This window comes from Apostichopus japonicus, chromosome 8 (assembly GCF_037975245.1).
Source record: "Apostichopus japonicus isolate 1M-3 chromosome 8, ASM3797524v1, whole genome shotgun sequence".
Classification (NCBI taxonomy): domain Eukaryota; kingdom Metazoa; phylum Echinodermata; class Holothuroidea; order Aspidochirotida; family Stichopodidae; genus Apostichopus; species Apostichopus japonicus.
In genome coordinates, this window is record NC_092568.1 from 11,075,284 (window position 1) to 11,091,469 (window position 16,186).

General features: G+C 38.5%; 1 protein-coding gene across 5 annotated transcripts; it reads right to left on the minus strand.

Moving 5' to 3' along the window:
* LOC139970605 (uncharacterized) lies at nucleotides 1-15,289 on the minus strand. Of its 5 annotated transcripts, XM_071976418.1 has the most exons (9): nucleotides 15,158-15,289; nucleotides 14,144-14,216; nucleotides 12,500-12,802; nucleotides 9,799-10,101; nucleotides 7,100-7,402; nucleotides 5,647-5,715; nucleotides 2,676-2,978; nucleotides 2,098-2,140; nucleotides 1-1,070 (listed from the first exon to the last, which is right to left on the minus strand). In XM_071976418.1, coding segments are annotated over exons 2-9 (1,389 nt in total). In that variant the 5' UTR covers nucleotides 14,208-14,216; nucleotides 15,158-15,289; the 3' UTR covers nucleotides 1-1,069. The 5 variants fall into 5 exon arrangements, with proteins under 5 accessions (XP_071832519.1, XP_071832521.1, XP_071832520.1 ...); XM_071976420.1 differs by lacking the exon at nucleotides 2,098-2,140 and having other exon boundaries at nucleotides 1-1,058; XM_071976419.1 differs by lacking the exon at nucleotides 2,098-2,140.
* Between the last annotated feature and the right edge of the window lie 897 nt (nucleotides 15,290-16,186).

Consider the following 16,186-nt stretch of genomic DNA (forward strand, 5'->3'; position numbering starts at 1 on the left):
TGCATGTTAATAACATTGTCGAAGTTTCTCAGCTTTAACAAACTTATAGATTTTTTCGACCTTGTGTCACGAAAAGTCTCAACATAGGTCTATATATATTTATTGCTACATTATATGTCAAAAAAACGAAAGGTAATAATGCATAATTTTTAGTGAACGTATAACACGGACCTGATCACACATTCTAATATACGGCTCAATGACAAGGTTAAAGTTAGTAGCTGTAACTATCCCACCCATTCGCAGTGTACTCGAGGCAAGCCATCTCCAAAGGCCAACACCGATTTCCCAACTCACCTTTATCACTAACACACAAAAAGTGTTAACATAGGCCTTTATATATTTATTGACAAACTTGGGAGTTATTAACCGAAAAGACCAGTGTACAGGTACCGGTTATTTTCCAAATGTATTCACCTGTGTGCATTTGCGTGTGTGTAAACAAGTAGGACTTACTAGCTGTATACTTTTTTTTTGCACTGTCCATATTGCCTATAATTATTTCTGAGATAAAAAACCTCGAACCAAAGCCCATCGAGAAATTTTTTCCTAGGTTTCCCCGAAATTTTCTTCAGCAACATTATCAGCTGACAGTGTGATACACTACAATTGAAACACACTCAACTGATTTTGAACATTCGTGCGTTACATTGTACGTATCTCGCGAGTATACATTAGTGATGTGATGTACAACGTTGCTATGGTGCCAAATTACACAGGAAATTACATATTACAAAGGAGGAAAATGATTCATTACAATTCAACAGCAATAGAATATCAAACCCGGCTATATAAGACTAGTAGTAAAGTTACACTGTCCGATGGAAATTGAACTTGTTTAATACTTCCAGACCTTTATATAGTGCTAGTAGTGAACTTAGTTAAGTCTGCAGTCGGAAAATTAAACTGGATCTCCACTCTTTTCCGGAAGGAACGGTATGTAAATCAATGATAACCCTAAGATCGGAGAGACTGTAATATTGTGCCACCGGAAAGCCAGGAAAGTTATCACGAATGGACTTCTTAAGGTCATTGAATCGTAAGGCTTTACAACTCATCTTTTATTCCATCTAGAACATAAACAGAAAGAGAAGGAAAGAAAGATAAAGGCAATAATGGAACACCATAGACTACAATAGAATTAAAGGAATTTACTTATTCATGCAGCATTTGAAGGCTTTACACGTTATACTAAAATACATGTGGAGTGCATGGTTTGTATGTTGGGGGAGGGGAGTTGTGGGGTGGAGGCTGTCTAGTTTTATCACTTCACACTTAAAAGTTCATCAGTATTGCTCCAAAATATGTTTTAAACAATCAGTCACATTCACTGATATGGCATTTTATCACCGACAAATGTTATGATCTGATAATGAATCTTCTTTACATCTGAACAAACATTTCGAGGGCTAGTATGTTTACGTTATTTCGAACATTTTCAACTTGAGGACAGACAATTGTTATGATGGCATTATGATTACCATCACTTTATATACGCATTGGTCACACGTGGACGTAGAAGGAGATACGCTTAACAGCTTATAGAGAAGGGTATAGGTCTACTCTTAACCTGCATGATCCCGTTCTATATATGATCAAACAACAAAAGGACGTGTGCATTTGCTACCATGGGCCAGAATAGTTAAATTAACCAGACAGAAAAAATTGCAGTGTGGTTTCGATGATGCTACATTAATAACCTCATATGAATGTGATACACTAGGCTGTAGGGTATAGCCAGGATGAACAACATACTTCAATCTAAGTAGTACAGCAAAAAGCACTGAGTTTTGACAAACAATACTCAAATTGGCAGCTGATGACCGAGATGGAATCTTTCTTGTATTCAAATAACAGATTGATCTCTATCAAAGACAACAGGATTCTTCTGCTCAATATGGTACATCTAAAAGCCGTACATTAAGCAGGCGCCGAGCGTTTTTTTACCCTTTTACCCCCTGGTCCCTATGATGTTGCGTCTGGATTGCCTTTAAAACATCTAACATCTAAGGGTTGAGCGAGTGCACGGCCGACATTGCACTTGCACACGCAAAGAATATTTGGAAGGTTTAAGAAACCAACATTAGCTATAGTTACCACAATGTGAGCGTTGACTGTTTCTTCTGCCGACTCCCAATAGCTGATATATTGTAATAAATGAACAAAAGCACGAAGCAATAGAGGGTATTACAAGATACACAGTTTGTCCAAGCTTCCCTTCTTAAGATATCATGTTTACAAGGTCTCCACAATTTGACCCCTGGTGACTTCGAATGACCTGTCACCTCAATATATAAAAACAATAGGCTTCTTCTACTTAATGTGGTACTCTCTACACACCAAATATGAGATTGATCCAATCTTCCCTTCCTGAGATAAACACAGTCACCCGCCTGCACGTCTACAAAGTTTACGATTATCATCGAAACCAAAATTGGATTTTCACTTCTTTCCTGTACACATAATAATGTTCACATGCAGATGGGGAATCCCTTCAGAAATCTCATATGCATTTTCTGAACTTCAACAGCAGTAATAGGCGTCGGAGAGTTGGGGTAGAGTGTGGGACAGAGGTTATCATTTGCAACGAGCAATTTGAAAGCGTTCACCGTAACATCACGTCTGAGTTTAGGAAGGGATAGATGGGTGAGAATGGGTAAAAGTTGGAAACTTACTTTCATTTTGATATACTGCAGTGAATTTGCGTTCTGACAATGTCTCGGTTAGATCGGCAATCTTACAATGGATTGAGCCATTCGTGCTGTTGTTTGTTAGTTCGTACAGTATTGCTAGTCTTCCTGGTCCTTTGTATGTCACACTTGTAACTGAGATATTCTTGACATCGCTACAGTTTATACTCGTAACCGATGAAGATTCCGCAACGAACGTCAAATTTCCTTTACCTCCCACAGCTGGTATTTCACAGGGATCACTGCAATCGTCACATTCCTTTTCGAAAAATACCGATGGGTCTTTCGCTAAACAAAAAACAAGCAAAAAATAACTTGCGTGTATTTTTCTGAACTTCAGCAGTAACAGGCGTCCGCAAAGGGTACGGTTGGGGACAGGGGGTATCAAAGTGGTAAAACTACAAGAGACCGTGTTCTCTCACTAAAATTAGGGTCAACTAGCTCAATTTTGACGCTTAGCCAACTAACCGTTAACTCATTTCAATTATCAACCGTTTAGCCGGAAATTCTTTTGACTGTTAAGCGGTTGGCGACTAACCAGCAGTGTACTATCCCCTCCCTTCCTCCACCCCTTCCCCAGTCTGTAGTTTGTTCTGCGGACGTATATGAAAGCAATTAAAGGTGAAAGAACGTTCCGAAAACGGGGCCAATAAACTGCCACTGAACAACCGTAACGTCAATATTTTACACAAGTATTGATTTAAGGGAAAAACTTCGTTTGGAGAAAACAGGATAGTGGCGGAAATGATTCCACTGGCGAGTTAACATCACAATTAATTGGAATACGCGTGCATGCAATTCTAGTCTTGAGATTGCCTGATATACCTGTAGGATAAATAATCTTTAGTTCGGAAAATCTCAGACTTGTTTCAAAGATCCATCACATTGGGATTCGTCACATTGAAGTTTATAACCGTAACCGATGAAGATTCCGTGATATACTCATAGGCTAAATAATCATCAGGTCTATGAGTGTCATAATATCCTTACAAAATCATTACGATATTGTCTCAGCCAAACATTGCGTGAATTGTCTCTAAAGACACACACACACCAACAAGAACAAGGGCTATATCGTTTTACACATTTCACATATACCAGTATTTGATTAATAAGCAAATTTAAAGTTAATTACAGGGGTGTACTGCGTATCATAAGTTAGCAACGAAATTTGTAGTTGGTTAATTAAAACACATTAAAATGACATAGACATTAAAATGAAGCTAATACACAAAAATTCCTTCATATAATTACCCCTCTTAGTTTTATCTTTTGTACTATAAAAACAAACAATTATTCTTGCATCTTTAAATCTATTTTTGTTTATTTTGATTCGTTATTGTATAGTTTAAGGCAGGGTTGTCCAACCTACGGCCCGCGGGCCACAGTACGGCCCGCCGCAGGGTTGCGTCCGGCCCACCAGAGATGCTCTACTGTGCGAAATTTAGTGAGGTGTGTTACGGTGTGATGCGATGTCTCGAGGTGTGTTGTGATACAGTTTTATATTGATGCGATACGATACAAGTTCAGGCATGACTCTAAAATAAACGTATTGGTACGATATTATATGGTACGATATTACGTTATCGATACATCGATTCTTATTGAAGCTGTTTGCGCTTGACTTGATTATTAATAAGCAAAAGTTAATTAAAGGGGGTGTATTGAGCATCATAAATTAGCAACAGAATTCTGAAGTTGCTTAATTCTTATCACTGTAAATGACATTAAATGAAACTAATACACAAAAACTCTTTCATATGTTTATACATATAATAATGCCGTATAGTTTTTCATCTTCTATTATAAAAAACAACAATTATCGTTACAAATTTGAATCTAATTTTTTAGATGCGGTATTTTATAGATTAAGGGATGAGTGATGGGGTAGAGTATCCTGTCTCCTCCCCCCCCCCCCCCAATCCCCTCATGAAACTGGCTTGTAGCGGCTGCATCGGAATCGATGAAGGAGACAATACTAGACCGAAAAGAACGTTAAAAAAGTAAATGGAAATCATGAAACAAGTTTATATATTGCTTAAATAAGCGTTATTTTTATGCTCTCATATCAAGATATAGGGATGGTAGGTGGTAGACGCTTCAACGGGGACATAGAATATGGATGACTATCTAAACAAATTGTTTCAGGCGGATCCATCACAGTACAGTTAATATTCGTAACCAACAAAGATTCCGCAACGCACGTCAAATTTCCTTTACCTTTGTCACGGATTCTTTTCAAGAGAGCAGTCGACAATGGTGTAAAAACGGACAGAGAGAGTATATGAGTTTCACAAGTTCAATATAATTGTTAACAACAACAATAAAATTAATATTGGTTACATAGAACAAAATAAATCATCATTTTCTATATATATCCTTTTAAACTTCCACTTCTATACTTCATATGACTTTCTTTCTTATGGTCCTAGTTTTGTTCGTTGAGGGTTCTGTCAACGTTTATGGTTACTACACAAATGAATGTTCTTTCTCTCTATATACGAGCGTCGGCCTTTTCCTTTTCGTAGTTTCACGTTCTCTTTCTTTCCTCGTTCAAGCTTTAATTTAGTTTCTTCCCTGCCTCTTTTGCCATCTATAAAAGTACTATAAACACCGAATTTAATTCGTAAGGTAATGAGTCCATGTTATCTCAATGAAGGTGGAAATTGGTGTCTTTTGAACTAAAATTCTGAGCTAACATGTCATAATTAAACAAGAGCAACTTACGGTTTTGCTTTCGGTTCAAGACTGAGATTGAAAAGAGAGAGCACGTGGCTCTACTGTTCTATTTATACCCAATGCCGACGGAATTCCGATACTCGTTAACAAAGAAAAGATTACGTAATGCTTAAGGATGCACAAAACCATGGCTAATTACTTAGCATCCAATTAAATAAACACGTAAAGCAATCAATAAAATACTTGAGGGGGTTATACCCGAACCGGTTGTGACAACCTTCCACAGCTGGTTTATGACAGTGATCACTGCGTTCGGCACATTGCTGGTCTGAAAACTCCGATGGTTCTGTCGGTAAAAAAAATACATTATTTTTCTGAACTTCAGCTGCAGTAAAAGGCATCCGCAAAGGGTATGGTTGGGGACAGGGGGTATAAAAGTAGTAAAATTACCATAGACCGTGCTCTCTCACTAAAATTAGGGTCAACCTGCTCGATTTAAACGGTTAGCCAACTAACCGGTTAATTCATTTCAATTATCAACCGTTTAGCCTGAAATTCTTTGGACTGTTAAACGGTTATCGACTTATCCGCAGTGTACTATCCCCTCCCTTCCTCTGCCCCTTCTCCAGCCTGTAGTTATTTTCTGCGGATGTTTATGAAAGCAGTTAAAGGTGAAAGAACGTTCCGAAAACGGGGCCTATAATCTGCCACTCAACAACCGTAACGTCAATATTTTACACAAGTATTGATTTCCCACATGAATAGCGTCATATGAATGTGATACGCTAGGTTGTATGGTATAGCCAGGATGAACAACATACTTCAGTCTAAGTAGTACAGCAAAAAGCATTGAGATATGACAAACAATACTCAAATTGGCAGCTGATGAGCGAGATGGAAACATTTCTTGTATTCAGAATACATATCGATCTCTATCAAAGACAACAGGCTTCCTCTACTCAATGTGGTACACCTCCAAGCCGTTCATTAAGCAGGCGCCGAGCGTTTGTTTACCCCCTGGTCCCCATGATGTTGCGTCTGGATTGCCTTTAAAACATCTAACATCTAAGGGCTGAGCGAGTGCACGGCCGACATTGCACTTGCACATGCAAAGAATATTTGAGGGTTTAAGAAACCAACATTAAGCTAGTTACCACAATGTGAGCGTTGACTGTTTCTTCTGTCGATTCCCAAGAGCTGATATATTGTGATAAATGAACAAAAGCAAGAAGCAACAAAGCTATTGCAAGATACACAGTTTGTCCAAGCTTCCCTTCTTAAGATATCATGTTTACAAGGTCTCCACAATTTGACCCCTGGTGACTTCGAATGACCTGTCACCTCAATATAAAAACAATAGGCTTCTTCTACTTAATGTGGTACTCTCTACACACCAAATATGAGATTGATCCAATCTTCCCTTCCTGAGATAAACACAGACACCCGCCTGCACGTCTACAAAGTTTACGATTATCATCGAAACCAAAAATGAATATTCCCTGCTTTCCTGTACACATAATAATGTTCACATGCAGATGGGGAATCCCTTCAGAAATCTCATATGCATTTTTCTGAACTTCAACAGAAGTAAAAGGCGTCGGGAAGTTGGGGTAGAGTGTGGGACAGAGGTTATCATTTGCAACGAGCAATTTAAAAGCCTTCACCGTAACATCACGTCTGAGTTTAGAAAGGGATAGATGGGTGAGAATGGGTAAAAGTTGGAAACTTACTTTCATTTTGATATACTGCAGTGAAATTGCGTTCTGACAATGTCTCGGTTAGATCGGCAATCTTACAATGGATTGAGCCATTCATGCTGTTGTTTGTTAGTTCGTACAGTATTGCTAGTCTTCCTGGTTCTTCGTATGTCACACTTGTAACTGAGATATTCTTGACATCGCTACAGTTTATACTCGTAACCGATGAAGATTCCGCAACGAACGTCAAATTTCCTTTACCTCCCACAGCTGGTATTTCACAGGGATCACTGCAATCGTCTAATTCCTTTTCGGAAAACACCGACGGGTCTTTCGCTAAACAAAAAACAAAACAAAAAATAACTTGCATGTATTTTTCTGAACTTCAGCAGTAACAGGCGTCCGCAAAGGGTACGGTTGGGGACAGGGGGTATCAAAGTAGTAAAATTACCATAGACCGTGCTCTCTCACTAAAATTAGGGTCAACCTGCTCAATTTTGACGGTTAGCCAACTAACCGGTTAATTCAATTCCATTATCAACCGTTTAGCCGGAAAATCTTTGGACTGTTAAACGGTTATCGACTTACCCGCAGTGTACTACCCCCTCCCTTCCTCTGCCCCTTCCCCAGCCTGTAGTTTTTTTTCTGCGGACGTCTATGAAAGCAGTTAAAGGTGAAAGAACTTTCCGAAAACGGGGCCTGTAATCTGCCCCTAAACAACCGTAACGTCAATATTTTACACAAGTATTGATTTAAGGGGAAAAACTTCGTTTGGAGAAAACAGGATAGTGGCGGAAATGATTCCACTGGCGAGATAAAACCACAATTAATCGGAAAACGCGTGCATGCAATTCTAGTCTTGAGATTGCCTGATATACCCACAGACTAAATAATCATTAGTTCGGAATAACTCAGACTTTTTACAAAGATCCATCACATTGGGATCCATCACATTGAAGTTTATATCCATAACCGATGAAGATTCCGTGATATACTCATAGGCTAAATAATCATCAGTTCTATGAGTGTCATAATATCCTTACAAAATCATTACGATATTGTTTCAGCCAAACATTGCGTGAATTGTCTCTAAAGACACACACAAACCAACAAGAACAAGGGCTATATCGTTTTACACATTTCACATATACCAGTATTTGATTAATAAGCAAAAGTTAATTACAGGGTACTGCGTATCATAAGTTAGCAACGAAATTTGTAGTTGCTTAATTCTAATCACTGTTAATGGCATTAAAATGAAGCTAATACACAAAAACTCTTCCATAGAATTAACCCTTTTAGTTTTATCTTTTGTACTATAAAAACAAACAATTATTCTTGCATCTTTACTTCTATTTTTGTTTATTTTCATGCGTTATTGTATAGTTTAAGGGATGAGTGATGGGGAAGATTGTCCTGCCTTAACCCCCCCCCCAGGGAGGGCTAGTATGTTTACGTTATTTCGAACATTTGCAACAATATTTATGATGGCATTATGATTACCATCACTTTATATACGCAATGGTCACAAATGGACGAAGAAGGAGATACGCTTAACAGCTTATAGAGAAGGGTATAGGTCTACTCTTAACCTGTATGATCCCGTTCTATATACGATCAAACAACAAAAGGACGTGTGCATTTGATTAAATTCGACCAATTGAGCAGCTGTTCACATTTTGCCATGCATTCAGGAAGCTACCATGGGCCGGAATAGTTAAATTAACCAGACAGAAAAAAACGCATTGAGGTTTCGATGATGCTACATGAATAGCGTCGTATGAATGTGATACGCTAGGCTGTATGGTATAGCCAGGATGAACAACATACTTCAATCTAAGTAGTACAGCAAAAAGCATTGAGATATGACAAACAATACTTAAATTGGCAGCTGATGACCGAGATGGAAACGTTTCTTGTATTCAGAATACATATCGATCTCTATCAAAGACAACAGACTTCCTCTACTCAATGTGGTACACCTCCAAGCCGTTCATTAAGCAGGCGCCGAGCGTTTGTTTACCCCCCGGTCCCCATGATGTTGCGTCTGGATTGCCTTTAAAACATCTAACATCTAAGGGCTGAGCGAGTGCACGGCCGACATTGCACTTGCACATGCAAAGAATATTTGAGGGTTTAAGAAACCAACATTAAGCTAGTTACCACAATGTGAGCGTTGACTGTTTCTTCTGCCGATTCCCAAGAGCTGATATATTGTAATAAATGAACAAAAGCAAGAAGCAACAAAGCTATTGCAAGATACACAGTTTGTCCAAGCTTCCCTTCTTAAGATATCATGTTTACAAGGTCTCCACAATTTGACCCCTGGTGACTTCGAATGACCTGTCACCTCAATATAAAAACAATAGGCTTCTTCTACTTAATGTGGTACTCTCTACACACCAAATATGAGATTGATCCAATCTTCCCTTCCTGAGATAAACACAGACACCCGCCTGCACGTCTACAAAGTTTACGATTATCATCGAAACCAAAAATGGATATTCACTTTCCTGTACACATAATAATGTTCACATGTAGATGGGGAATCCCTTCAGAAATCTCATATGCATTTTTCTGAACTTCAACAGAAGTAAAAGGCGTCGGTTGGGGTAGAGTGTGGGCCAGAGGTTATCATTTGCAACGAGCAATTTAAAAACCTTCACCGTAACATCACGTCTGAGTTTAGAAAGGGATCGATGGGTGAGAATGGGTAAAAGTTGGAAACTTACTTTCATTTTGATATACTGCAGTGAAATTGCGTTCTGACAATGTCCCGGTTAGATCGGCAATCTTACAATGGATTGAGCCATTCATGCTGTTGTTTGTTAGTTCGTACAGTATTGCTAGTCTTCCTGGTTCTTCGTATGTCACACTTGTAACTGAGATATTCTTGACATCGCTACAGTTTATACTCGTAACCGATGAAGATTCCGCAACGAACGTCAAATTTCCTTTACCTCCCACAGCTGGTATTTCACAGGGATCACTGCAATCGTCTAATTCCTTTTCGGAAAACACCGATGGGTCTTTCGCTAAACAAAAAACAAGCAAAAAATAACTTGCATGTATTTTTCTGAACTTCAGCAGTAACAGGCGTCCGCAAAGGGTACGGTTGGGGACAGGGGGTATCAAAGTAGTAAAATTACCATAGACCGTGCTCTCTCACTAAAATTAGGGTCAACCTGCTCAATTTTGACGGTTAGCCAACTAACCGGTTAATTCAATTCAATTATCAACCGTTTAGCCGGAAAATCTTTGGACTGTTAAACGGTTATCGACTTACCCGCAGTGTACTACCCCCTCCCTTCCTCTGCCCCTTCCCCAGCCTGTAGTTTTTTTTTCTGCGGACGTCTATGAAAGCAGTTAAAGATGAAAGAACTTTCCGAAAACGGGGCCTATAATCTGCCACTCAACAACCGTAACGTCAATATTTTACACAAGTATTGATTTAAGGGGAAAAACTTCGTTTGGAGAAAACAGGAGAGTGGCGGAAATGATTCCACTGGCGAGATAAAACCACAATTAATTGGAATACGCGTGCATGCAATTCTCGTCTTGAGATTGCCTGATATACCCACAGACTAAATAATCATTAGTTCGGAATAACTCAGACCTTTTACAAGCATCCATCACATTGGAATCCATCACATTGAAGTTTATATCCATAACCGATGAAGATTCCGTGATATACTCATAGGCTAAATAATCATCAGTTCTATGAGTGTCATAATATCCTTACAAAATCATTACGATATTGTCTCAGTCAAACATTGCGTGAATTGTCTCTAAAGACACACACAAACCAACAAGAACAAGGGCTATATCGTTTTACACATTTCACATATACCAGTATTTGATTAATAAGCAAAAGTTAATTACAGGGTACTGCGTATCATAAGTTAGCAACGAAATTTGTAGTTGCTTAATTCTAATCACTGTTAATGGCATTAAAATGAAGCTAATACACAAAATCTCTTCCATAGAATTAACCCTTTTAAATTTATCTTTTGTACTATAAAAACAAACAATTATTCTTGCATCTTTACATCTATTTTTGTTTATTTTCATGCGTTATTGTATAGTTTAAGGGATGAGTGATGGGGAAGATTGTCCTGCCTTACCCCCCCCCCAGGGAGGGCTAGTATGTTTACGTTATTTCGAACATTTTCAACAATATTTATGATGGCATTATGATTACCATCACTTTATATACGCAATGGTCACACGTGGACGAAGAAGGAGATACGCTTAACAGCTTATAGAGAAGGGTATAGGTCTACTCTTAACCTGTATGATCCCGTTCTATATATGATCAAACAACAAAAGGACGTGTGCATTTGATTAAATTCGACCAATTGAGCAGCTGTTCACATTTCGCCATGCAGTTCAGGAGGCTACCATGGGCCCGAATAGTTAAATTAACCAGACAGAAAAAATGCAATGAGGTTTCGATGATGCTACATGAATAGCGTCATATGAATGTGATACGCTAGGCTGTATGGTATAGCCAGGATGAACAACATACTTCAATCTAAGTAGTACAGCAAAAAGCATTGAGATATGACAAACAATACTTAAATTGGCAGCTGATGACCGAGATGGAAACGTTTCTTGTATTCAGAATACATATCGATCTCTATCAAAGACAACAGGCTTCCTCTACTCAATGTGGTACACCTCCAAGCCGTTCATTAAGCAGGCGCCGAGCGTTTGTTTACCCCCCGGTCCCCATGATGTTGGGTCTGGATTGCCTTTAAAACATCTAACATCTAAGGGCTGAGCGAGTGCACGGCCGACATTGCACTTGCACATGCAAAGAATATTTGAGGGTTTAAGAAACCAACATTAAGCTAGTTACCACAATGTGAGCGTTGACTGTTTCTTCTGCCGATTCCCAAGAGCTGATGTATTGTAATAAATGAACAAAAGCAAGAAGCATCAAAGCTATTGCAAGATACACGGTTTGTCCAAGCTTCCCTTCTTAAGATATCTTTTTTTACAAGGTCTCCACAATTTGACCCCTGGTGACTTCGAATGACCTGTCACCTCAATATAAAAACAATAGGCTTCTTCTACTTAATGTGGTACTCTCTACACACCAAATATGAGATTGATCCAATCTTCCCTTCCTGAGATAAACACAGACACCCGCCTGCACGTCTACAAAGTTTACGATTATCATCGAAACCAAAATGGATATTCACTGCTTTCCTGTACACATAATAATGTTCACATGCAGATGGGGAATCCCTTCAGAAATCTCATATGCATTTTTCTGAACTTCAACAGAAGTAAAAGGCGTCGGTTGGGGTAGAGTGTGGGCCAGAGGTTATCATTTGCAACGAGCAATTTGAAAGCCTTCACCGTAACATCACGTCTGAGTTTAGAAAGGGATAGATGGGTGAGAATGGTCAAAAGTTGGAAACTTACTTTCATTTTGATATACTGCAGTGAAATTGCGTTCTGACAATGTCTCGGTTAGATCGGCAATCTTACAATGGATTGAGCCATTCATGCTGTTGTTTGTTAGTTCGTACAGTATTGCTAGTCTTTCTGGTTCTTCGTATGTCACACTTGTAACTGAGATATTCTTGACATCGCTACAGTTAATACTCGTAACCGATGAAGATTCCGCAACGAACGTCAAATTTCCTTTACCTCCCACAGCTGGTATTTCACAGGGATTACTGCAATCGTCTAATTCCTTTTCGGAAAACACCGATGGGTCTTTCGCTAAACAAAAAACAAAACAAAAAAATAACTTGCATGTATTTTTCTGAACTTCAGCAGTAACAGGCGTCCGCAAAGGGTACGGTTGGGGACAGGGGGTATCAAAGTAGTAAAATTACCATAGACCGTGCTCTCTCACTAAAATTAGGGTCAACCTGCTCAATTTTGACGGATAGCTAACTAACCGGTTAATTCAATTCCATTATCAACCGTTTAGCCGGAAAATCTTTGGACTGTTAAACGGTTATCGACTTACCCGCAGTGTACTACCCCCTCCCTTCCTCTGCCCCTTCCCCAGCCTGTAGTTTTTTTTTCTGCGAACGTCCATGAAAGCAGTTAAAGGTGAAAGAACTTTCCGAAAACGGGGCCTATAATCTGCCCCTCAACAACCGTAACGTCAATATTTTACACAAGTATTGATTTAAGGGGAAAAACTTCGTTTGGAGATAACAGGAGAGTGGCGGAAATGATTCCACTGACGAGATAAAACCACAATTAATTGGAATACGCGTGCATGCAATTCTAGTCTTGAGATTGCCTGATATACCCACAGACTAAATAATCATTAGTTCGGAATAACTCAGACTTTTTACAAACATCCATCACATTGGAATCCATCACATTTAAGTTTATATCCATAACCGATGAAGATTCCGTGATATACTCATAGGCTAAATAATCATCAGTTCTATGAGTGTCATAATATCCTTACAAAATCATTACGATATTGTCTCAGTCAAACATTGCGTGAATTGTCTCTAAAGACACACACAAACCAACAAGAACAAGGGCTATATCGTTTTACACATTACACATATACCAGTATTTAATTAATAAGCAAAAGTTAATTACAGGGTACTGCGTATCATAAGTTAGCAACGAAATTTGTAGTTGCTTAATTCTAATCACTGTTAATGGCATTACAATGAAGCTAATACACAAAAACTCATCCATAGAATTAACCCTTTTAGTTTTATCTTTGTACTATAAAAACAAACAATTATTTTTGCATCTTTACATCTATTTTTGTTTATTTTCATGCGTTATTGTATAGTTTAAGGGATGAGTGATGGGGAAGATTGTCCGCCTTACCCACCCCCCTTCCCCTCATGAAATTGACTGCAGATGTTACATCGGAATGGATGAAGCAGCCCAATTCGAGACCGAAAATAATATTAAAATAGGTAATGGAAATCATGAAACAAGTTTGCGTTTTGGTAAAATATAAGTGTAATTTGAAATATAGTGGTTGTAGGCGCTTCAACGGTGACATAACATATGGAAGACTATCTAAGCAAATTGTTTCCGGCGACAACCCACTCCCCCACCCATCCCTTCCCTTACCTGGTGAGGAGTAGGCATGCGAAAACAAGGCCACAGCCACAGTCAAAACGAAAACATACTTCATTTTTGCGTTCTGTAATTGGACAAAGGAAAAGGAAGTAAATTAAAATATTTGTGAAAAGCTTCTATGTGTAAAAAAACCCCAATTAATATTGACTCATGAGCTGCTATGCATTTTCAAACTTTCAGACAGAAACAGTAATACATGGTGCGTGTCTATATTTAAATATTGCATCCAATGTATGGATCCAATGTCTTTATTCAAAGGCTGCCTTATTAATGCATGAGGCCGTGTCTTTATTCATAGTTGCATCAGTAATGAATAATAATGAGGCTTGCCTATATTTCAATAAGGTTTTGGGTATGTCTATATTCAAATATTGTAACAGGAATGCAATAAGGCTTGTCTATATTCAGAGATTGCATCACTGATGTAAAGGGGCGTGTCAATATTTAATGCAGACGCAGGTGATGTGATATGGTGTGATGTGATGCGATTCCGTGCGGTACCGTACGAGATTATGTGGTGCGATGAGATGTTTTGTGATGTAGTGCAATGCGATGCGGTGTGGTACGGTGTGATGTGATGTCTCGAGGTGGGTTGTGATACAGTGTTATTTGATGCGATACGATACAAGTTCAGGCATGACTCTAAAATACACGTATTTATATGGTACGATATTACGTTATCGATACATCGATTCTTATTGAAGCTGTTTGCGCTTGACTTTAAATTGATGAAACTTGACATTGAGCATTCTAAGATCGACAACATTAAATAAAGACTAATCAACGAGTAATTACCGAATCCGTTAACAGTGATAACATGTTGTCATCCAAGCCTTATTTCATATTAGTACTGACCACATGTAATATAAAGCAAACTGGAATTCACCAAATTGTTCACCTTTCCTTCATTATACTTATTGAAATGAAACTTGAAAAGTTATCGAACAGCATCGAAAAACGTATCAAAAAATGAACTCAGAAAGTAACGTGAATAACTATTTTTACCTTTACTATTTCTGTCCTCTGATGGTGTATTTCAAAACCTTCTGGTTTACGATTTCGATGCGTTTGACGACCGTGTCCTCTAATATTACTTTATATACCTACTTCTTCCTATATATATATATATATATATATATATATATATATATAGGTCTACGTTATTACTTTATCAACCAGATTTGTTAAGTGTCCAATACATGGTATAACATAAGAAGTCAGACTTTGATCAATAGATATTAGACCGTATTGACAAATCTCAGTGTGCAATCGTATCATATCTCTTTATTGAAGCTCTCTATTGTTTTTGCATTAATTGGTGTACTTTACAAGACGATAACAACCTGATAATCCTTATAGTTTTCTTTTCCCACGGTGTCTTGTAACATAAGGAAATGACTTACCTTGAACCTTTCCAAGTTGATATTACTGTCTGAGAATTGGAAGGCTTTAAATCTACAAATATGATGAACCATCATATCAGTAATACCAATGGCAAACATGTATTAAACTCAAATATCAATTTTAATATGAATGGATGATTCTTAGCTGTGTCCTTACCTTTCATTGGCTGTTGAGGGCACAATTCAGTGTATAAAGTTAGTTATATTTGTAAGAGATCATTGTGTCTTTAAATTTAATGTACAGACGGAAGCTAAGATATCAGGTCTGAGTAAATAGAGCTGGGTCAGTGCATGGTCAGAGTGACAGACCTTTTCGAGCCGTGCAAGGCACGGCTCCTGCAGGTAAGCTGGGTCAGTCAGGTCTGAAAAGTTACTTTATAGTCCTGTTCGGTAAGTGGTTCACCTTTAGGGAATGTTCTACATGGTCAAAGGTTATTTCAACTTATTTGAAATAGTTGTTTCTGTACTGGTGGCGCAGGTACATGCGCGGTGCGCCAGGCCATGTCGGCCATAGGGCCTGTGGTGGGCGAAGCCCCTTGAAGCGTTGCGGATTTCATCATTTCCAGAACTTATATAAGCTTCAAATCAGCAGATCTGGGACGGTAGACGTAAGGTAAATTGTAGCTGCAGA